This window comes from Stigmatopora nigra, chromosome 5 (genome assembly GCF_051989575.1).
Source record: "Stigmatopora nigra isolate UIUO_SnigA chromosome 5, RoL_Snig_1.1, whole genome shotgun sequence".
Taxonomy (NCBI): Eukaryota; Metazoa; Chordata; class Actinopteri; order Syngnathiformes; family Syngnathidae; genus Stigmatopora; species Stigmatopora nigra.
Window position 1 is genome coordinate 17,053,833 of NC_135512.1, and position 25,000 is coordinate 17,078,832.

A 25,000-nucleotide genomic window follows, 5' to 3' on the forward strand; every position below is an offset into this window, starting at 1 on the left:
CCACTCCTACTTTGTTATAACCAGGAAATCACCATTTACCCCAATTAAAAGCTTAAGAAAGCTAAATTTACATGGAACCCACCTTTACCATGCTAGTCCATCCAACCAGAATTACCATTGAGGAGACAAAAATATTAACAAAAAGAGCACAATGGTTCCTAAGTTTATACAAATGACACAGTCCATTCTGGAAGGCCCGGTGAATCGAGTGGTTAGCGCCTCGGCCTCACAGCTCTGGGGTTCAAATCCAGATCAAGTCCATCTGTGAGGAGTTTGCAAGTTTTCCTCGGGCCTGCGTGGGTTTCTTTCGGGTACTGCGTTTTCCTCCCCCATTCTAAAAACATGCATGGTAGTCGGATTGGACACTCTAAATTGCCCCTGGGTATGGGTATGAGTGGGCACGGTTGTCCGTCTCCTTGTGGCCTGCGATTGGCTGGCCATCAATTCAGTCTCTAGCCCGGAGTCAGCTGGGATAGGCTCCAGCACCCTCGTGACCCTAATGAGGATAAAGCGGTTCAGAAAATGAGATGAGACAGTCCATTCTCCTTAAGTTGAAACTTGAAGAAAGAAGTATATAAAACAGAATGTTTAAAAAAAAAGGTTATGAGGTCGCAGTTGAGATAAACGGAGAATGCACACCCATTGACGGACAAGTCAAATACTCCCACCACCTTCATTCCAGCCTGTGTCACATGCATTTATCATTTCTAATTCAATGATCTTGGCTGGGCTCTTGTTCCAGCATGTCTGAACAAACAATGGTTCCTGCTGTTTTAATACAAGAAAATGGTTCAGCTCGGCTCGTATTAAGTGGGAAACCAGAATCAAACCAAAGTTCAATATTCATAGTAAAAATAATTTCTATAGCAGCATTTAGAAAAGGCAAGTAAAACTATTTAACATTAACATGAAAGCATAACTCATTAAACCTATCATACAGCAGAATACAACCTCACAGTCAGTATGATCATTAGTTGGGGCAAATGCTAGCAGTTTTTATTCATTTAATGTACAGTATGGTTCAAGGTCATTTAAAATCAGTCAAACTTCAATTTTGACAAACGACAACTGAGAGCAAACAAAATTAATAATTTTCAGTCAGATTGTAACGCATAGAAAATGTCATCTTGGCTAACATTAAGGCGGACATGTTGCAGGATACCCAAGCGACTTGTTTCCAGCAGTAACAATCGACAGGCTCCCAGGCGATGACAGATTGCAAGAGCCTCTGATACAGTGATTGGCTGCAGACCATCCACCCGACACAGAGCCTGGAGCTGCATAAACACCTGTGATTAACACACAAGAGTTGCAACTATGACAGGTTGCAAAACAAAACAAAGCCTGAAGAATTGATATTGCTTTTCAAAATGGATATCCTGTTGTGCCAGCTACATAATTTAACAGCAGGTGCAGCATTTTGCCACTATGTAGGCACTATATCAACGATGGAGAGGAAAGACTTCACGCAACTACTGAAGAAGAAAAACATAAAAAAACAGTTTTACCACTGTTAGTTGGTGCTATTTGTATTGTGATTTTGTTCCAAAAGGAAAATATTGCTGTTTTAACATCCCGCTATGTTGTATTAAAAAAAAAAATCCTTCCATGTCAGAGTAATGTTTATGATATTTAGCAATGCATATATGGCAGAGGAAATCAGCCACTAGGTTCACAAGATGACCCTGCGAGGAAGAAAGTAGAGTTCAGATAAAACAGAATAGAAATTAGCATGTAAGGCAATTACTATTCCATTAAAAATGTTATTAAAAAGAAGAAAAAGTAAATTCACATTCTTCCTCATCTTTTTTTTTGCTCGGTATTCCCATAGGTATCGTGTATACAGACTAGATTTCCGATGCACGTTGTGTAGCAACGGAGCTAGGCGTCGTCACTTGTCGGACATTTTAAGAACAAGCCCATTCGCTCCAATTGATAGAGTCAATAGAATTTGTTCTTTGAAAGGACAATAGATTGCTTGATTTAAAATTAAACGTGTGCGCCTACATCAAAATCAGAGATGCAGTATTTCTGGAATGCTTCATAATAAATATCCGCATCCAGTCAGAATCGTAGCCACATCAATTCGCGATTAAAAACCAAACAGTTAATAGTAATTTAGTCGAGTCACTCCCCGAGAACTCGTCTGTTGCAAGATATCTCCCTATTTGTGATGAAGAGTCAACGAGACATCTAAGTTGTTAAGTCACGTTGATTCTTTTTAGGGTCTTTCCAAACGTGGAGCGCTAAACGGAGGAACTGTTTACGTAGGAACTGTTCCGTGCGTAGTGTGTTTAGAGACGAGCACATTTAGTAAAGCACAGGCTCAAATGTTAATGTGTTTGTGTTGTGGAGCGAGTATTTGCTGTTTTATTTTCTTTAATAAAGAATATTTGATCTTGATTTGTCTTCTTTGATTGTGGTTAAGGTTAGGCGAATTGTCGGTCGACGAAGTGTCCGGTCGACGAACTGTCCGGGGACGAAGCATCCGGCGACGAAGTGTCTGTCGATGAAATGTCCGGGTACATTGGGGTTGAGATCTGGAGTCTGGCTAGGCCACACCAAGACCTTAAAACAGAACTCGGCTCGGAGATCTGCCGTAATCCAATACGATCGGAGAGCGAAAGTGCACATGCGCCACAGACCCGCGGGACTAAAAGTTAAAAGTTCAATCCGAGACTCATTCCAAGTGTAAACACATTGCACAGCCTAGGGATGTCTGTTTCAAAGCCTGCCGTGAAGAGAAAGGTCAAAATGAAAAAGTTGCGGTGCATAAGGAATACAATTTGAAACGTCATTATGCTACGAGACATGCTGAGGAGTACGAAAAATACCGGGGGGATGATCTTAAAACACATCTTCTGAGGCAACAGGATTTCTTCAAGAAGGCTACCAAAGAAAGTAATGCGGCAGTCGAAGCTAGCTATGCCGATTGTGAGCTGATTGCTAAAGCAGGAAACCTATTCAAAGAAGGTGATATTGTCTGTTCGGAAAAGAAAAGTCAGTTCAACAACATCAGCCTTTCTGCCAACACCGTGGTAGAGCGTATTTCTGACCTGTCAAGTGACATTTATGATCAACTGTGTGAGAATGCGCAGTTTCAGTGTATATTCAGTGGCTCTTGTTGAGACCACAGACATCACAGACACTGCCCAGCTCGCAATATATGTCCGTGGTGTTGATGACAACTTTGAAGTGATGGAGGAGTTGCTCACAGTAATTCCAATGCATGGCCAGACCACCGCTACGGAATTATTTCACCAGCTGTGTGATGCGATTGAGAATGTCGGTTTGCCATGGAAGAGCTTTGATGGAATAAACAATTAATGGAACCCCATCAATGATCGGGAGGAAGAATGGACTGGTAGCACTTGTTAAAAAAAACTGGAAGAGGAGGGCGGGAAGGAGGCCATAGCTCTGCACTGCGTTATCCATCAGCAGGCTCTTTGCCTATCACACATGAGCTTAATGTACTGAACAAGAAGCTACAAGGCCAGGGGAACCTTGTCAGTGCTGCTATGACAACGTGAGAGCATTCTGCACTAAACTTTTGTTATGGAAAGCCCAGCTCTCTCAGGCAAAACTTTTCCATTTCCCAGCATGCAAGGCTCTTGTGGATGCAGGCACACTATTCAGTGGTGATAAATATGTGGAGGCGATTTGGAAGCTGCAGGAGGAATTTGATCACAGATTTGTTCAGGGAGGTGAGTGGAGAAGCAGACTAGCTTGGTCAATTTTTGAGAGTGGACCCGCAGCTTCCCTGAACTTTCCTGAATGTTCAAGCGGACCATGTGCCTTTTTAGGAGCACATACTTGTGAGAGACTCTTCTCCACCTTGAACTTCAATCAGTCCAATTATAGGTCCAGACTTACTGATGAGCATCTTCAAGCTCTATTGAGGGTCTCCACTGCTTCCTCCCTCAAGCCAAATGTGACTCAGCTATGTGAGAAGAAGCACTGCCAGGTCTCTAGCAGCAAGAAGTAGGCAAGAGAAGCTGTGTCCAGAATATTTCATCTTCAATGTTCAATTCAAGTTAAGAAAGTTAAAATTTAAAGAGCTGTTAATACAGACATTTGAAACGGAATAAAAATAATTAAGTTTTCTCTACTTAGCCAGCCAATGCATATCTACTGTATGCTCATTATTATTTTATTTTTTATTACTGATTGACTTATTTTGTATTCATCTTTAAATTTATTTATTTAATTCATGATTTTTTTGTTAAAAAAATAAAGATATTTGATAACGTTGGAATGTCTTATCAGCGATTTTCTTGTGGAAATCCTGATGCGGCCCAGTCTCACCCAGACTCTGCCTCTAGCGCCCCCCAGGTAAATTGAGTTTGAGACCCCTGCCTTAAAATGCTTTTTACAAAGCCACTCATTTGTTGCCCTGGCTGTGTTTGGGATCACTGTCATGCTGAAAGACCCAGCCACGTCTCATATTCTTGCTGATGGAATGAATGAATATATGAATATACGAATATGCGCCTGTGTGTGTGTATATGTGTGTAGGTGTGTGTAGGTGTGTGTGTAGGTGTATATGTGTATGTATGTGTGTATGTTTATGTGTGTATGTATGCGTGTATGTGTATGCATGTGTATGTGTGTGGGTGCGCGCGTGTACGTATGTACGTCTACATGTACGTGTGTGTACGCGTGTACGTCTACGTGTACGTATGTGTACGCGTGTACGTCTACGTGTACGTCCCCGTGTACGTGTGTATGTGTACGTCCCCGTGTACGTGTGTATGTGTACGTCCCCGTGTACGTGTGTGTATTTGTGGGTGTATTTGTTGGTGTATGTGTGCGTGTATGTGTGAACGTGTGTGCGAGAGATGAGAGAGATGGAGAGAGGGAGGGAGGGAGACAGACAGATAGATAGATCTACAGGCACACGCATCTACAGGCACACGCATCTACAGACACGCACATCTACCTATACCTGTACATGCATATACCTATACCTGTACATGCATATACCTATACCTGTACATGCATATACCTATACCTGTACATGCATATACCTATACCTGTACATGCATATACCTATACCTGTACATGCATATACCTATACCTGTACATGCATATACCTATACCTGTACATGCATATACCTATACCTGTACATGCATATACCTATACCTGTACATGCATATACCTATACCTGTACATGCATATACCTATACCTGTACATGCATATACCTATACCTGTACATGCATATACCTATACCTGTACATGCATATACCTATACCTGTACATGCATATACCTATACCTGTACATGCATATACCTATACCTGTACATGCATATACCTATACCTGTACATGTATATACCTGTACATGTATATACCTATACCTGTACATGTATATACCTGTACATGTATATACCTATACCTGTACATGTATATACCTGTACATGTATATACCTATACCTGTACATGTATATACCTGTACAGGTATATACCTGTACAGGTATATACCTGTACAGGTATATACCTGTACAGGTATATACCTGTACATGTATATACCTGTAGATGTTCAGCTTGCGCGGACTAAGAGCTTCGCAGATTTTTTTGGGGAAGCATATAAAAACTCTATGTATTTGTCATTTTTTTGCATGTTCACATCTCATTTTTTAAAAAATATTCTTTTTTTATGGTTTATTTACATTTTTATACAAAGTTTTTCTTTCCAAATAATGTGCATACGTGATATTCACCCCGAACAGAAAATCAACATACTTGGAAAGACAAATATTAATCGGACTTGGAAAGTCAAATATTAATCGGCGAGTATAACTAACTTTATACTTTTTCTAAACACTTGGTGACCAAATGGACTATTATTACTGTTCACTGATGCCAGTGTCAGGAAACCCATTATTACTTACTGACTCATACGCACGCTCTTTCTCACACAACATCTGGCCATAAGAACTCTTTGTTATACACCAAACTGAAGAATTTTCTAATCCTTGAAATCATGACAGTACAATTCAAGCATTTTGAAGGATTTCAAGGACCTGTTTAAACCCTGAGCAGGAATAAAACACCAATTAAATATTTTTAGCAATAGGAACATGGTAAGATGAAAAAAAGTCACCCAGAGGTTTAACGTGAGATGAAGGGAAAAACTCTAAATGAACATGTCTTATTTTTCATGGCAAATAAATTGGGAAAAAAGTGGATGCCAAAAACACACCTTGGCATAACGTCAATGTACAAGTTCATGCCATGACCAGACTTGACAACTGCGATATGGGTCCCACCTAAATGTTTTATAAGTATATATTTTTATGTCCTGCACCCACAAGGTTGACAGCCTCCTGTAGAGTCTTGAAGATTAAAATAAGATTTTATCCTTATTTTATGCGGGAAAAAACGGTTTAAACTGTGAAACTTGGTCCCATGTCATGAAAAGCTTTACCTTCATAAATTGTCTAGTGTGACTCAAATGTCATGTGTTTTATTCTTGTCCTGATCTAAACACTAGTAATATGCAGATGGCGTGTTAGTGGAAATAATCAGAAGATAGAATTGTTTTTTTTTGCCTTTAGATTCGAAATTCACAACATGGACAAAGTTTCCCAGTATATGCCAAAGAAATCCAGCAAGTTGAAGAAAAAAAAATCAATGGCTATTGAGGCAACAGTTTCCATGACAACATCATCAAGTGGAGATTGAGTTTCTAAAATCTCTGTAAAAGCTTCAATACAGCCCAAAACTGGTCAGTATCCTTGCTGTGCTTTTGGCAGATTAAAAAAAAATCTATTAAGAAAGCAAACAAACATCACGTTGAATTATGTTCTTATTGACTTAGCATGTTGTGTCCTGTGAAGTGAGTGAATTGTCCTACTAGTTGTTGATAAAAATTGACCAATAGTGTTACTTTCCTTACCTGTTGGAGGGTTGCCTCTTCTAAACCCAACCGCCGAAACTCTGTAATGACAGCGCGAAGAAAGAGCTTTTCCTGCACTGATGCAGACCTGTAAGTATATTTAATTTAATGACAATCATATAAAGGCAATGAATAATCACTGGACGCATATTTACTTTATGCCAGTTATGTAGGATGAAGAAAATGTCTCATTGAGTGCATCCATCACATGATTGATTCTAACTAATCTTAAGGTATCATCGTCAGCAGAAGATTGCTCGCAAAGTTCTGCGGCTCTGCGACAGATATCCAAACACCGACGAGCATCTCCTGACAAAGCAGCCACCTGAGGAGGATAGTAATATTGAAGTTTTAGATTGTGAAGTACAGTGTCTGACAAAAGTGAGTACAGTAATACCATGTCGCAACATTCAAGATGGTGACGCGCATCGCGACGCGCATGGCAGCGAGCATGGGTGTAGCGGCTCTTTGCTCTCCACTTTGGTGGTTTGTTTTCCTTATTTACTAACATCTGCGAGGCAAACTTTTTCTACAGTCGCCAGGATTGACTTACAGTGTTCTCTCGCTACTTCGCGGTTCAGCCACCGCAGATTCAGAGCTTGGCGTTATTTTTTTGGAAAAAAAAAATATATAAAAACTACATTGAGACAACATATTTTACAGTTTTGTTATAACATGAATTTCACTCTCTCTACCCGTATTCTATATGGTGTACTGTATACAGGGGAGGGGGGAGTAAAAATAAATAAATAAATAAAAATTTTAAAAAATTAAATTAAATTCAAATTAAGCATTTTTGAAGGGGCATCCCTACTTCGCGGAAATTCGCTTATCGCTTATCGCGGGTGGTCCCGGTCCCCATTAACCACGATAACCGAGGGAACACTACTCTCGGGAGATAAGCTCTCGCGCTCTCTCTCTCGCGGGAAATGTTGTTTTGAGATACAAGAAAATCAACATACGAGATCAGTCCCAGACACATTAAGCTCATATCTCAAGGTACCACTGTACACCCCTCTCATTTCTGCAAACATTTTCAGGAAAGAACACTAAAAATCAGCCTCTTTGACGCATTGAAGATGGCGCTGTTTAAGCGGGAGCCAGTGGCAGTAGCTCTTTACACTCTTGTTTTTCATCGAGGGTTTTCTTTTATTGTCCCTTAAAAATATTATGAAAATGATGCACAGAAATCTCCTCACAATATGATAACGCACGACCACTTGCCAACTTGCCCGGCAAGTAGTACCGTATCTTCAGGACTAAAAGGCACACTTGAAAGTCTTAAATCTTCTCCAAAATAGACAGAGCGCCTAATAATTCAGTGCACTTTATATATAGACCAATACTAAAATTTTTGTCACGGAAAAATAAAATATATCAGTGGATAGGGTACACCATCCTCTTCAGGTCTCGCAACTACGGAAAACAGCCTGCGACTTCATTTTCCCCCGTACGCGATTCATGCAGGGATATGTAGTTCTAATATCAATACACCTAGTATGACGGCGAGCACACTAATTTGGTGCTGGTATGTATGCACGCACAGATAGAGATATATATACCTGCATACACACACACCTGTATACACACACGCCTGTATACACACACACACACACACACCTGTATACACACACACACCTGTATACACACACACCTGTATACACACACCTGTATACACCTGTATACACACACCTGTATACACCTGTATACACACACCTGTATACACACACACACCAGTATACACACACACCTGTATAAACACACACCTGTATACACCTGTATAAACACACACCTGTATACACCTGTATACACACACACCTGTATACACACCCCTGTTTACACACACCTGTATACACACACACCGGTATACACACACACACACCTGTATAAACACACACACACACCTGTATAAACACACCTGTATACACCTCTATAAACACACACCTGTATACACCTGTATACACACACACCTGTATACACCTGTATACACACACACCTGTATAGACCTGTATACACACACACCTGTATACACACACCTGTATACAGACACCTGTATAAACACACACCTGTATACACACACACCTGTATACACACACACCTGTATACACACACACATGTATACACACACATGTATACACACACCTGTAAACACACACCTGTATACACACACCTGTATACACACACCTGTATAAACACACACACACTTGTATACACACACACACCTGAATACACCTGCATACACACACCTGTATACACACAGACCTGTATACACACAGACCTGTATACACGCACACCTGTATACACACACCTGTATACACGCACACACCGGTATACACACACACACACCTGAATACACACACCTGTATAAACACATACACACACATGTATACACACACCTGTTTACACACACACCTGTATACACACCCCCGCATACAGACACCTGTATACACACACACATGTATACACACACACACCTGTATACACACACACCTGTATACACACACACCTGTATACACACACCTGTATACACCTGTATACACACACCTGTATACACACACCTGTATACACCTGTATACACACACCTGTATACACCTGTATACACACACCTGTATACACACACCTGTATACACACACACCAGTATACACACACACACCTGTATAAACACACACCTGTATACACCTGTATACACACACACCTGTATACACACCCCTGTATACACACACCTGTATACACACACACCGGTATACACACACACACCTGTATAAACACACACACACACCTGTATAAACACACACCTGTATACACCTGTATAAACACACACCTGTATACACCTGTATACACACACCTGTATACACCTGTATACACACACACACCTGTATACACACACCTGTATACAGACACCTGTATAAACACACACCTGTATACACACACACCTGTATACACACACACCTGTATACACACACACCTGTATACACACACACCTGTATACACACATGTGTAAACACACACATGTATACACACACCTGTAAACACACACCTGTATAAACACACACACACTTGTATACACACACACACTTGTATACACACACACACCTGAATACACCTGTATACACACACCTGTATACACACACCTGTATATACACACCTGTATACACACAGACCTGTATACACACAGACCTGTATACACACAGACCTGTATACACGCACACCTGTATACACACACCTGTATACACGCACACACCGGTATACACACACACACACCTGTATACACACACACCTGTATACACATACTTGTATACACACACCTGTATAAACACACACACCTGTATACACACACACACCTGTATACACACACACACACCTGAATACACACCTGTATAAACACATACACACACCTGTTTACACACACACCTGTATACACACCCCCGCATACAGACACCCGTATACACACACATGTATACACACACACACACCTGTATTACACACACCTGTATACACACACACACACCTGTATACACACACCTGTATACACACACACCCGTTTACAGTGTTCCCTCGCTTATCGCGGTTAATGGGGACCGGGACACCCCCGCAGAAAGGTGAAACCGCGAAGTAGCCGGGCGCCATTAAAAAAAAAAACACATAGAAACGTAGAACACGTGAACAAAACCACCACCAGGCTATACACACACACCTGTATACACATACTTGTATACACACACCTGTATAAACACACACACACACCTGTATACACACACACACCTGTATACACACACACCTGAATACACACACCTGTATACGCACACACACACCTGTATACACACACACACCTGAATACACACACCTGTATAAACACATACACACATGTATACACACACCTGTTTACACACACACCTGTATACACACACCCGCATAGACACCCGTATACACACACATGTATACACACACACACACACCTGTATTACACACACCTGTATACACACACACCTGTATACACACACCTGTATACACACACACCCGTTTACAGTGTTCCCTCGCTTATCGCGGTTAATGGGGACCGGGACACCCCCGCAGAAGGGTGAAACCGCGAAGTAGCCGGGCGCCATTAAAAAAAAAAAACACATAGAAACGTAGAACACGTGACCAAAACCACCACCAGGCTAATATGCTGTTCATTCAGGTGTTTTATTCCACATTAGAATGCAGGTGTTATGTTAGTGCATACAAAAAAAATCACTGCAAATGTAATAAATGTAAACTTTTATTCAGAAAACTCAGAAATTCAAAAACATCATAGCAGCAATTCAAAAACATCATAGCAGCAATTCAAAAACATCAGAGCAGCAATTCAAAAACATCATACATACTAGTAGTCAGGATGGATCTTCCGCAGTTCTTTGGCGCATAAAAAACATTGTTATGGGAAATTGGGAACGTTGTTTTTTTTTGGTCGGTGAGGATGCGCTTGTAAATAGCCATGACCTCATCGATGCGATTGCTGAACTCGACACCTGTATACACACACACACACCTGTATACACACACCCGTATACACACACCTGTATACACACACACCTGTATACACACACACCTGTATACACACACACCTGTATACACACACCTGTATACACCTGGATACACACACACCTGTATACACACACACCCGTATACACACACACACCTGTATACACACACACCTGTATAAACACACACCTGTATAAACACACACACCTGTATACACACATACCTGCATACACACACCAGTATACACACACACCTGCATACACACACCAGTATACACACCTGTATACACACACCTGTATACACACACACACCGGTATATACACACACACCTGTATACACACACCTGTATACACACACTTGTATACACACCTGTATAAACACACACACACCTGTATAAACACACACCTGTATACACACACACACCTGAATACACACACACCTGTATAAACATATACACACACACACCTGTATACACACACCTGTATACACACACCTGTATACACACACACCTGTATACACACACACACCTGTATACACACACACCTGTATACACACACACCTGTATACACACACACCTGTATACACACACACCTGTATACACACACACCTGTATACACACACACCTGTATACACACACACCTGTATACACACACACACCTGTATACACACACACACCTGTATACACACACACATGTATACACACACCTGTATACACACACCTGTATACACACACCTGTATACACACACACCTGTATACACACACACCTGTATACACACACACCTGTATACACACACACACCTGTATTACACACACCTGTATAAACACACCTGTATTACACACACCTGTATACACACACCTTGATTACACACACCTGTATACACACACACCTGTATATACACACACACCTGTATACACACACACCTGTATACACACACACCTGTATACACACACACACCTGTATACACACACACACCTGTATACACACACCTGTATACACACACACACACCTGTATACACACACCTGTATACACACACCTGTATACACACACACCTGTATACACACACCTGTATACACACACACCCGTATACAGTGTTCCCTCGCTTATCGCGGATAATGGGGACCGGGACACCCCCGCAGAAGGGTGAAACCGCGAAGTAGCCGGGCGCCATTAAAAAAAAAAAAACACAGAAACGTAGAACACGTGACCAAAGCCACCACCAGGCTAATATGCTGTTCATTCAGGTGTTTTATTCCACATTATACACCTGGTGTATACACCTGTACGGGTGTATACACCTGTACATGCGTATACACATGTACATGCGTATACACCTGTACATGCGTAAACACCTGTACATGCGTATACACCTGTACATGCGTATACACCTGTACATGCGTATACACCTGTACATGCGTATACACCTGTACAGGTGTATACACCTGTACAGGCGTATACACCTGTACAGGCGTATACACCTGTACAGGCGTATACACCTGTACAGGCGTATACACCTGTACAGGCGTATACACCTGTACAGGCGTATACACCTGTACAGGCGTATACACCTGTACATGCATATACACCTGTACATGCATATACATGTACATGTATATACATGTACATGTATATACATATACATCCGTGTATGGGGGGGGGGGGGGGGGACAAAGGATTTGTGGCGTTTCTCCGTGAACATCAAAATAGACCCATCCTAAGTTTCCATTGCATTAGATGTGTGACAGGCAGTTTGGCGAAGTGATGTCGCTGGTCATTCATGTGATCAACTTTATTGTTGCCCAAGCCTTAAATGATTGCCAGTTTAAAACACTGCTGGTTAAAAGTTCAAAATAACTATCCTGGTCTGCTTTTGCACAGCAACGAGCATTGGTTGTCAAGAGGGAAGGTGCTTAGCCGTTTTGCGGCTTGCCTGAACGAAATCCGGACTTCCCTTGAAATGAAAGGCATCGGGCATCCTGAGCTAGCCGACACTGAGTGGCTCCTCAAGTTTTACTATCTCGTAGATCTGGCTGAACATCAAAACCAGCTCAATGTGAAAATGCAAGGCGTTGTAAATAGTGTAATCCCTGGAACAAGCTGTATTTTCTTTTGAAAACAAGCTAGAGCAGAAATGAACAGAAATGAAAAAACTCGAAGACCAGCTGATTCTCAACACTTGGAATGCGCTTCCCGTCATACACCACACTGCAGCGTGTGAGTATTGCTGTATTGACCATGTTTGGATCTACGTATGCATGTGAGCAGTCATTCTCACATCTTAAAAACATCAACTCCAACCTATGATCATGTTTAACGGATGAAAGCCTCAACGCTTGCATGAAGCTTAACCTCACCAAGTATCAACCCGACTACAAATCCATGCAGCACCAGAAGTCGCATTAATGGTGTGTGTTACAACAACATTTAAAATAATATATTCAAAGACTTATTATACAGACATTTAGTTGAATTCACTTTTAAAATACATTATATGGCTCTCACTGAAATAAATTTCCCTTTTTTTGCTTTCTTGGCTCTCTGAGTCAAAAAGGTTCCCAACCCCTGATCTAATGGATGCATTACGTAACCCCAGCCTCTACTGTAGACCCGTATAATGTGGTGCGGTAGACCAGTGTAATGCGGCTTTAAATGTGGCGCGTCCTGTGTGTCAAATACAGAAATAGCACTCGTTATTGACACTGCCTTTAAATGCGGTGCGCCATATAGTCATGAAAATACAATACTCCTCTTGTATTAGCAAACAAGCGCCACCATTCGCACTGACTAACAACGTGTGTGCAAGAGAGAATCTTGAAAAGTGGGTAGTGGTTGTTCTGGGACAGCCAATTGAATCGAATTATTTTATAGTCATTATTTGAGATAGAAGAGAGCGATGAAATGAGAGCCCAGTAGATGGTAACGGGTCTCTTCGGTGAGAATCAATGCATTTCTGAAAATATTTCAAAATAACATAACGTATAAGGGAAGCATTTACTTTTGGGGGTATTTCGTAACTAGGATCTTTTTCGTATCTCAAGTCACTCATTTGCATATAAAAAAAAATTATAGCCAGAAAATGTCATACCTAGGTGCATTCGTAAGAAGAGCTATGACTGTACGGTATTCTGTTGATAATGTATATATTGTATTGGTCATCACCTTTCTGGAAACCAGCTGCAAAGCATCTTCCTCAAAAGCCTTAACTTTATTTAAGCGGGACATGATGATCTGTTGCAACTCCTTGAATCCGTAAGGCTGGAATGACATCCGAGTTAAACCCTGCAAACAATAAAAAAGCACGTCTAATTTTCACATGTATGATTTGTTTCAGTCCCTCTCCGTGCTCCCGCATCCCCAACAGTTGTCAGGAAGTATGTATCTTGCAACAGTCCTAATTCAAAGTTTTTTGTTTTTTTTTAAACGTCCTGTTGCCATTTTTTCCACATTAAATATTTGAATCCTGTCAAAAGGTAGGTATTAAAAATCAATGATAAAGACTGACAGGGAAATTTTAAAATTGTTCATTACGAACAAATGTGTTGCGATTTGCTTCAGCATAGTTGAAACTGATGACATCAAAAGAGCAGGATTCAGAGAAAAAGAATGAGTCACTGAAAACAGTAATCAACACTGATGGTAAATAAAAATGTTCTCAACAGGATAACAAATAAACACTTAGATATGCATGCTTCCATTGCTTTGTTATATAAAATAATGATATCCAAACCATTGGTGGCACCTGTAAAAGAAGTGGTCAAATCAAAGGCTCTCTATACTCCAACACTCTAGTCATGTGTTTTGTTGCAAGTTGTTCCTTAAAGCCGGACTTTAAATTCAGCTATAATTTAGTGGAGTGATCATCTGATTTGAAGGCGCCCGCACACATTTTGGTAGAGATTGTCCGCGGAAGTGAAATATGTGGGTACCAGGATGTAGAAAGTTGCTGGCTAAGACCGCGCTTCCGTGGAACATTTAACAGTAAGAGCAAAACATGGCCTGTAGGAATTCCAGGGTACTTTGGTTATGTCGTATTTTTTCAGATTTTAAGCGTGAATATCTTACTGCAATCATTTACAAAAAATTGATTGGTGAATGACTGCTTAATTTGGCTTCAAAATTGGGAACAAGACAAGATAGCCATTTTGACCTATTTGTTCATTTCAAAAGGTGTGGAGTGAGTTTAATTGGGTTTTAACCTATTTCAAGGGTGTCAAACTCAGGTTGTTTCGCGGGCCGCATTAACATCAGTGATTTCATGTGGGCTGGACCATTTTAGATGTAATATTTAGAAATTAAAAAATGGATTAAAACAAACAAAAACCCTAAATATTCCATTTTTTAATAGATCAAAAACAATGATGGAGTATTTTTTCTTAGAAAGGGAAAACGTCTTTAAATCATTTTGTTGGGGTTATTCTGGGATACTATTATAAATGTGAGCATTAATCATCATATTTATATATTAATATGGGCTTGCAATGGAGACAAACGCTCAGTATAACTGTTACCGAAGGACACTTCCCCCTGCAGCTGGCTCCGAGGACGTTCAATTGTGTTGTCCTATTCAGAGGACTATTGACCTGACATCTCACCCAGTCCCGGGCTACAAGGACTGTTGATCTGGGTTTGCAACTAAGAGTCGTGAAGGACTCTTGATTTCAGCAGATGGCTATCAATCACCTACGGGAATACTCGCATATTGTTCTTACATTGGGACGCTCGGTTCGCCTGATATGGAATTGTTTTGCCGGATGGAAGCTTGTTTGTTTAATTACCAATAGTTTGTTTTCGGGTTTCAACCTTAATTGTTATTATTGAATACCTGATATGCTATGATTGTTGCAGATGTTGTTTTTGCTTACGCAGTTGGATTAATCAATAACCTTGTAATTGTTTTGATTTATGGCCTTAAAGGGGCAGGAGATGTGACCGCATGTTAGAACCATTTGGCAGCGGAGACGAGGTCGGAATGTTCTCGCTTGCAAGCTGATCATCAGAGACACTAATTTAATTAAACGTCAATAATTGAATCAGATGTCTCCCTGCAGTGTTTTATAATTATATTAGTATAATTATTGATGAATCTAACATTTATTTTCATTTAAAAAGGAAACCACATCTTATTTAATTATGATAAATATTAAAGTGAAAAACTGAAAATATTTCTAGATATTCATCTTTATATTTTACTAAATGTTTTTTGAACTGAAAAAAATGGATTGAAAAAAATTGCAATTATTGATTTAAACAGGGAAAACAGGAAACATGATATACATCTATAATCTTCATTTGAATTTGACCCTAAAACAAAAAGTCGGCACTCATGATTAACTTTTTCGGGCCGCACAAAATGATGCGGCGGGCCTGATTTGGCCCCTAGGTTTCCACTTTGACACATGACCTATTTCACATTTAATGATAAAAATAAACAAATATCTACTGTTGATTCATGAGAGTTTAATATTGAAATGACTACTGTTGATTCATGAGTTGATGTGGAGAGTAGAATGTATTCTTTACACTTTTATTCAGGATAGTGACTAGGATAGAATTTTGCAGAGCCCAGTGCAGGGGTCTCAAACCCGCGGCTACAATTTGCGGCCCGCGTCTTAATATGCAAGAAGGGGCACCCCGACGTGTCTCATTTGCATTGGAAAAAGTTGCGGTCCACAAGGAACATAATTTGAAACGTCATTATGATACGAGACATGCTGAGGAGTACGACAAATAACAGGGAAATGAGAGAGCCAACCAAGTTGACAGTCTTAAAACAAGTCTTCTGAGGCAACAGGGTTTTTTCAAGAAGGCTACAAAAGAAAGTAATGCAGCAGTCGAAGCTAGCTACGCCGTTTGTGAGCTTATTGCCAAGGCAGGAAAGCCATTCACAGAAGGTGAATTTATCAAAAAGTGCATATTACAGGCTGCACATAATGTCTGTCCAGAAAAGAAAAGTCAGTTCAACAACATCAGCCTTTCTGCCAACACCGTGGTAGAGCGCATTTCTGACCTGTCAAGTGACATTTATGATCAGCTTTGTGAGAAAGCGCAAAGTTTCAGTGTATATTCAGTGGCTCTTGATGAGACCACAGACATCACAGACACTGCCCAGCTCGATATATGTCCGTGGTGTTGATGACAACTTAAAAGTGTTGGAGGAGTTGCTCAGAATAATTCCAATGCATGGCCAGACCACCGCTAAGGAATTATTTCACAAGCTGTGTGATGCCATTCAGAATGCCGGTTTTCCATGGAAGAGCTTTGTTGGAATAACAACTGATGGAGCCCCATCAATGATTGGGAGGAAGAATGGACTGGTAGCACTTGTTAAAAAAACTGGAAGAGGGTGTGGAGGAGCCCATTGCTCTGCACTGCATTATCCATCAGCAGGCCCTTTGCAGCAGATGCCTGAAGTTTGACAATGTGATGTCTGTCGTTGTGAAATGTATCAACCAAATCAGATCCAGGGGCTTAAAGCATAGACGGTTTCGTGCTTTTTTGGGAGGAAATGGAGTCTGAATATGGGGATGTGCTCTACTTCACTGAGGTACGTTCGCTCAGCAGGGGAAATGTGTTGAAGAGATTTTTTGAGTTGAGAGCAGAAGTAAAAGACTTCATGGAGATAGTCGGGGTTGCTGTTCCTGTGCTAAGTGATCCCAAATGGCACATGGACTTAGCTTTTCTTGTTGATATCACACATGAGCTTAATGTACTGGACAAGAAGCTACAAGGCCAGGGGCAACTTGTCAATGCTGCCTATGACAACGTGAGAGCATTCTGCACTAAACTTTTGTTATAGAAAGCCCAGCTCTCTCAGGCAAAACCTTTTCCATTACCCTGCATGCAAGGCTCTTCAGTGGTGAGAAATATGTGGAGGCCATTTCGAAGCTGCAGGAGGAATTTGATCAAAGATTTGCAGACTTCAAGACACACAAAACCACATTTCAATTTTATTCAGACCCCTTCTCCTTTGATGTGCAAGATGCCCCACCTGAACTTCAAATGGAGCTCATGGACCTGCAGTGCAACTTTGCACTCAAAGCCAAGTTCAGGGAGGTGAGTGGAGAAGCAGACATGCTTGGGCAATTTTTGAGAGAGTTGACGCCCAGTTTCCCTGAACTTTCCCGAATGTTCAAGCAGACCATGTGCCTTTTTGGGAGCACATACTTGTGTGAGAAACTCTTCTCCACCTTGAACTTCAATAAGTCCAAGTATAGCTCCAGACTTACTGATGAGCATCTTCAAGCTCTATTGAGGGTCTCCACTGCTTCCTCCCTCAAGCCAAATGTGACTCAGCTATGTGAGAAGTGCTGCCAGGTAAATTGAGTTTGAGACCCCTGGCCTAGTGGAAATTTCCATCATGAAACCTATGAGTTAGGGGCGCGTCATATACCAAGACGCACCCATTTCTTTGTTCACCTCTTCCCGCCTAAAGTTTGTACCTAGGTCATATGACCCTTTGTTAATAAAACTAGCTCAACTGTTGGGGGTAGGTAGGGATTCGAACTGGTCAGGCTGGGGGATGGACACATCTCCGGTGATGATGACGAGTAGCCACTTCATTCTTGTACTTTGTTTACTGTGGGACTGATGTATCCAAGTGTCTCTTCCTTCGATTTTGACGGCGGTGGGTGTGGCCAAACAGGGTTTGCAATTGTATCCTTGTATTGTGGAATGTGGCCAACTCGCTTAGGAACTGTTTGTTCGAAACACGCAATATAAGATAGGCTGCAGCAGTTTGTGTGAGCTATAAAAATATCGTGTTTGCATACAACTTAAACCTGCAAATGTCTAACTATATTAGCCCGAAATTTTGTTTACATAAACTCTGTCCTACATCACTGTCTTACAAATATTACCCTGTGTTCCTATATTAAGACTGACCCAGTGTTCATTCAGAGAGAATTTGCGAGGACGACAAAGTGAGTGGTCCACAGCTCTTTGAGCATTCTCCAACCATCCTGCAGTCCGGTAATAAACCCATTTCCTATTTAAATTTATCTCAGTCTTTCTTAACCTGTTCCTGAAGTAATATTTTCAGACCTATCAATATCAAACACATGAATCAACATTTACTGCTTCAAGAAAAACACCATCTGTGAATTAGCTTTGTCTTCATTTTAAGTACATTTTACTTATTGCCTTTTGTTTTAATGTCAACGTTCCGGGCCAAAAGTATACTAAGATTTATATGTTTGATAAAAATGACCATCTGAAGTAGTAGTAGTAGATATTTAGATATTAAATAGAGTATAATTTTGAGAGCGGGTTTCAACAGTACTCAGATATTAAACAGTACTTAGATATTAAACTCTCTTATGAATCAACAGTAGATATTTAGATATAAAACTCTTGTGAATATATCTTTGAGAGCTGGTTTCAACAGTACTTAGATATTAAACTCTCTCTCTCATGAATCAACAGTTGATATTTAGATATTAAACTCTTGTTGAGAGGTGTTTTCAACAGTACTTACTCTCGGTCACCATTTGACTAGTGACCAAAAGACTGGGGACCAAACGTCGGGGGACCCAACGTCAGGGGACCCAACGTCAGGGGACCCAACGTCCGGCCAGGGGCCAGAGGACTAGGGGGGGGGGGGTCTCTCTTATTTCTAGGGTTGAAGTCACTGGTGTGGTTAAAAAGCTCCCCAGTGGCAATGCCCTGGGGTGGATGAGATCCGCCAGGAGTTTCTAAAGGCTCTGGATGATGTGGGGCTGTGTTGGTTCACATGCCTCTGCAACATCGCGTGGACATCAGGGACAATGCCTCTGGATTGGCAGACCAAGTTGGTGGTTCCCCTTTTTAAAAAGGGGCACCCAAAGGTGTTTCTTAATTACCGGGGAATTACATTCCTCAGCCTCCGGGAACGTCTATTTTGGGGTACTGAAGAGGAGGATTCAGGAGGAACTGTGTGGTTTTTGTCAGGTCTACACCCTTAGCAGAGTTATCGGGCTGTCATTTGGGGGGTGCTTTGTGGAGTCATCGACCGGGTCCGCCCAGCCAGTCTTGTAGGGGGTAATCCAGGAGTATAGGGGTTCCGGAATCCGAGTAACGCGGGGTCTGGTCCCTTTACCAAGTAATGTTATGACCAGTGGCAGAGTCTGGTCCGCATTGCCGGCAATAAGTCGGATCCATTTCCAGTGGGTGTTAGACTCTGCCAGGGCAGCCCTATGTCATCGATTTTGTTCATCACTTTTATGGATAGAATATGTGGACGCAACCGTGGCGTTGAGGGGGCCCGGTGTGATGGGCTCAGTATTGCATCCCTGCTTTTTGCAGTTGATGTGTTTCTGTTGGTTTCATCAGACATGATCTCCAACTCTCGCTGGAACGATTTGCAACCAGGTGGGAAGCAGTCGGGATGAGAATCAGCACCTCCAAATCTGAACCATGGTCCTCAGTCGGATAAAGGTGGCCTGCCCTCTCCGGGTCAGAGACCAGATCCTTCCCCAGGTGGACGAGTTTAAGTATCTTGGGGTCTTGTTCACGAGTGAGGAAAGAATGGAGCGTGGGATCGACAGACGGATCGGTGCGGCGTATGCAATGATGCGGACTCTGCACCGGTCCGTCGTGGTGAAGAAGGAGCAAAGCCAAAAGGTGAACCGCTCTATTTACCGGTCGCTCTATGCTCCCACCCTTAGTTATGGTCACGAGCTGTGAGTCGTGACAGAAAGAACAAGATCCCGGATACAAGTGGCTTCAACTGAGTTTACTCCGCAGGATGTCCAGATTCTCCCTTAGAGATAAAGTGAGAACATCGGTCATCCGGTAGGGGCTCGGAGTAGAGCCGCGGCTCCTCCGGATTGAGAAGAGCCAGATGAGTTGGCTTGGGCATCTGACCAGGATGCCCCCTGGACGCCTACCTCGGGAGGTGTTCCGGAGACATCCCACCGGGTGGAGGCTACGGGGCCAACCTCGGACACGCTGGGGAGACCAAATGGCCTGGGTACGCCTGGCATACTCCCGGACGAGCCGGATGAAGTGCTGGTGAGAGAGAAGTCTGGGCCTCCCTGCTGCCCCCGCAACCCGATTTTAGATGAAGCGGAAGAAAATGAGATGAGACGCCCGGGCAAGATAATAGAAAAAAACCTTAGAATATTCTAAAATATAGCAAACCTAAAGTTGTTGCACAGAAGTGATTGTGTGTCGTGCTAATGTAAGTTCAGAGCACTGATGGCTCTGGGGGGAAAATGTTCCTCAGACTTTTTGTCCGTGTTTTTTGAGACCTGTACCGCCTGCCAGAGCAGCAGGTGGAACATTTTGTGACAAGGGTGGTAAGGGGCCCTGACAATGTTCACGGTTCTGCTGAAGTAGGGTGGGCTGGCAATGTCATACAGTGAGAGGAGAGAGCAGCCGATGGTCTTCTGAGTGGTGTTTATCACTCTCTGCATGGCTTTTCTGTCCTCTGCCATGCTTCCAGCGTACCACACTGCCAGGATGCTCTCTACAGTGGCTCTATAGAAGGTTACCAGAAGCTTAGTGTCCAAGTTGTTCCCCCTGAGTACTCTCAAAAAATGGAGTCGCTTCTGGGCGATATTCACCACTGTGTTGTGGTAGACTAGGAGACCTTGGCCATGACTTGGACCCCCAGGAATTTGAAGGAATGGATCTTCTCTACGCATCTACCATGTTATTAGAGTATAACACACAACATTTTGTATCGAAAAACTGAAGCAAAGTTTGTGTGCGTGTTATACATGAATTTTGGTGGAACACAGCTCTCGCGAGTGGTTAGCGCGTCAGCCTCACAACTCTGGGGGCCTGCGTACGATTCCAGGTCACATTCATTCATACCTGCAAATGAGACTGCGCCCTATCATACGGTGCCTTTTATAGGTGTGAAAATGCAGTAATTGTAGACATTTGCTGTGCACCGCCCAGTGGAGCAAGTAGTAAGCGTGTCAGCCTCTGGGTTCGAATCCAGGTCACATCCAACTGTGTGAAGTTTGCATGTTCTCCCCGGACTTGTGTGGGTTTCCTCCTACATTCCAAAAACATGCATGGTAGGCTGATTGGACACTATAAATTGCCACTAGGTATGGGTATGGGTGTGAGTGTGCATGGTTTTCCGTCTCCTTGTGCACTGCGATCGGGTGGCCACCGATTTAGGTTGCCCCACACCTCTGGCCCGGAGACAGCTGGGATTGGCTCCAGCACCCCCCGCAACTCTAATGAGGATAAAGTGGCTCAGAAAATGAGATGAGATGAAATGTTTGCTATGCACAATGTATGCATTTGCAATTACAATAGGACATCAGTAAACACAAACAGCAGAAGTGTCACTGCACCTGACACAAATGATTAATATTAAAAAAGTACTACCTTCAAGGCCCTAAAACATTTAACAACCTCATTAACATCACTTGAAAGTAATCAAATTAAATGATTTCAAAGTCACATATAGAGAATATCAGGATATGATTTGGATACTTGGTTACTTTCCTGACTCAATACTATTTTGGGCAGTACAACTCACCAGTCTGCTGGCCACTCTGTTAATCATGATCCTCTCTGGCAGGTCCATAGTGTTTGCAATTGCAATAACAACCAGGCGGGAATGACGTCGTGTTGGCCAGTCAAAAAGATTATACATCACATTTTGCTTTCTGGTCCACAAGAGGTCCAACTAGAAATACAAAATACATTTACTAAAATACAGTCATACCTCTACTTACGAAATTAATTGGTTCTAGAACCTTTTTGGTAAGTTGAACATTTACCAGGTAAAGCAGTACTTTATATGTGAATATTCTAATTTGTTCCACGGTCCACACAAAACTTCCAACTAAACCCTTAAAAATAAATCAAAGTGTCCCAATTTTGTAGAAAAACTGTAAAGACACACAAAATGATCGTAACATTTAATAAGCGACTAAAATGAATAAACATGCAAAATCTATTTGTGTTGATGCGCATGTGCATAAATGTCAGGAAGCTAACTTTAGGCAATAGAGGCAGAGAGCATTCACGACCTGAGTGGAGACCTCATTCGAAGTTAGACCTCTTTGACAGCCAAAAATCTTGCTTGTTTGTAGGTGACCAAATACTTATTCTCTACTCTAATTTCGAAATAAGTTATTTAAAAATCAAATAATGTGTATCTGTTTGTTTTTTCTCTTTTTTTACATTTTTTTTCTTTCATGGTCGAGGTTTACCCATGTTGATAATTACGGGCCTCTCTAATCTTTTCAAGTAGGAGAACTTGCACAATTGGTGGTTGACATAATACTTATTGTCCCCACTGTATGTGAAAGTGTGACCCAAATAAGAACAATAATATAATAACTATGTCGCCAATTCATGTTTGACCTTTTTAATTGTCATTTTGTTGCTCAATACCATGTTATAGTGGTACCTCTACTTACAAAGATTTTTACAAAAATTCTGGTTACAAAAACATTGATGGAACCTTTTGTTCCAAGATATACGAAAATCCAATCCAAGTAACAAAATTAAACATCCCCAAAATGTAAATCATCTCTGTACCCGGTATTTTATTTTGAAATTGTCATGGTTGAGTTGATTTATCCCAAAACTCAGATGGTCTTCCATTAGATAGAACAAAGCTGTGTCTCTTCGATGCCAGAACCAAGGTTAGCGCGATGTAGACAAACAGGTTTTTGGTTACCAGGTCCAACAGGAGAACAAGGCACCGGCCGACGGTGAATTTTATTCATATAACCGAGTTTTAAATTAGATTTCCGTGTGCCTTGGAGATTTTTTAAATTATAGTGTACCACAGCTCAAAAACAGTTTGGAAACACTGATGTAAAGGATGACAGTATTGTTTGATAATTTGTGGTTTGATACATTTTGATTAATTGTGCTTAACCATTTGATTTCTTGTCAGCCACAAAACAAAAAACTATATACCGTATTTTCACGACTATTTAAGCGCATCGTATTTTTAGCTGAAATGTCAATAACGAGTGATATTTCTGTATTTTAGACACACAAAGGATGCGCCATTTGTTTAGACGCAGTCAGGCATGGCATATATATTATTTATTGATGAATACGAACCGTTCTTGCGCTGGCTAAGCAACGGGAAACAGCCTCCAACGCTATTTTCGGTGCGCAGTAACTGCTGGGATATGTAGTTTTGTCAATACACCCAGGATGACGGCAAACACACTAAAAACACATTTTTAAAAAGGCAACGGAGGCAAAACTGAGTTCGGTTGTACATACTTTATTTATTTTTACAATGTATTAACTTCATCACCATCAAAACTATCAGTCTTCATTTTCGGTGTCTGAATTGAACAATTGCCCAAATGAGTCCGGGTCCCCACTCTACATTCGTAGAGTCAGCGTCATTGCCAAGAGGCTCCTCGGAAATGATGCTGGCTTTGGCAAAGGCTCAAAAGCTGCTTCATGCAAAAAATGCACGCGACACCCGCACGGTAAAAACAAATGTTTAAAAAGGCAAGGAAGGCAAAACTGAGTTCGGTTATACTTTATTCAGCCATTTTACACGGGAGAGAGGGGAGAGAGGGGAGAGAGGGGAGAGAGGGGAGAGAGGGAGAGAGAGGGAGAGAGACAGAGAGACAGAGAGACAGAGAGACAGAGAGACA

The 25,000-nt window shown here is 41.6% G+C and overlaps 1 protein-coding gene across 1 annotated transcript in view; it reads right to left on the minus strand.

The window, feature by feature from the left end:
• Positions 1 to 970: 970 nt before the first annotated feature.
• orc1 (origin recognition complex, subunit 1) overlaps positions 971 to 25,000 on the minus strand; it is a 68,126-nt gene continuing 44,096 nt past the window's right edge. The window contains exons 11-15 of the mRNA XM_077717927.1: positions 22,900 to 23,049; positions 14,583 to 14,702; positions 7,054 to 7,223; positions 6,899 to 6,986; positions 971 to 1,289 (exon numbers count right to left, since the gene is read on the minus strand). Of these exons, the coding sequence (XP_077574053.1) occupies positions 1,095 to 1,289; positions 6,899 to 6,986; positions 7,054 to 7,223; positions 14,583 to 14,702; positions 22,900 to 23,049 (723 nt within the window). The 3' untranslated portion in view covers positions 971 to 1,094. The remainder of the gene's footprint in view (positions 1,290 to 6,898; positions 6,987 to 7,053; positions 7,224 to 14,582; positions 14,703 to 22,899; positions 23,050 to 25,000) is intronic.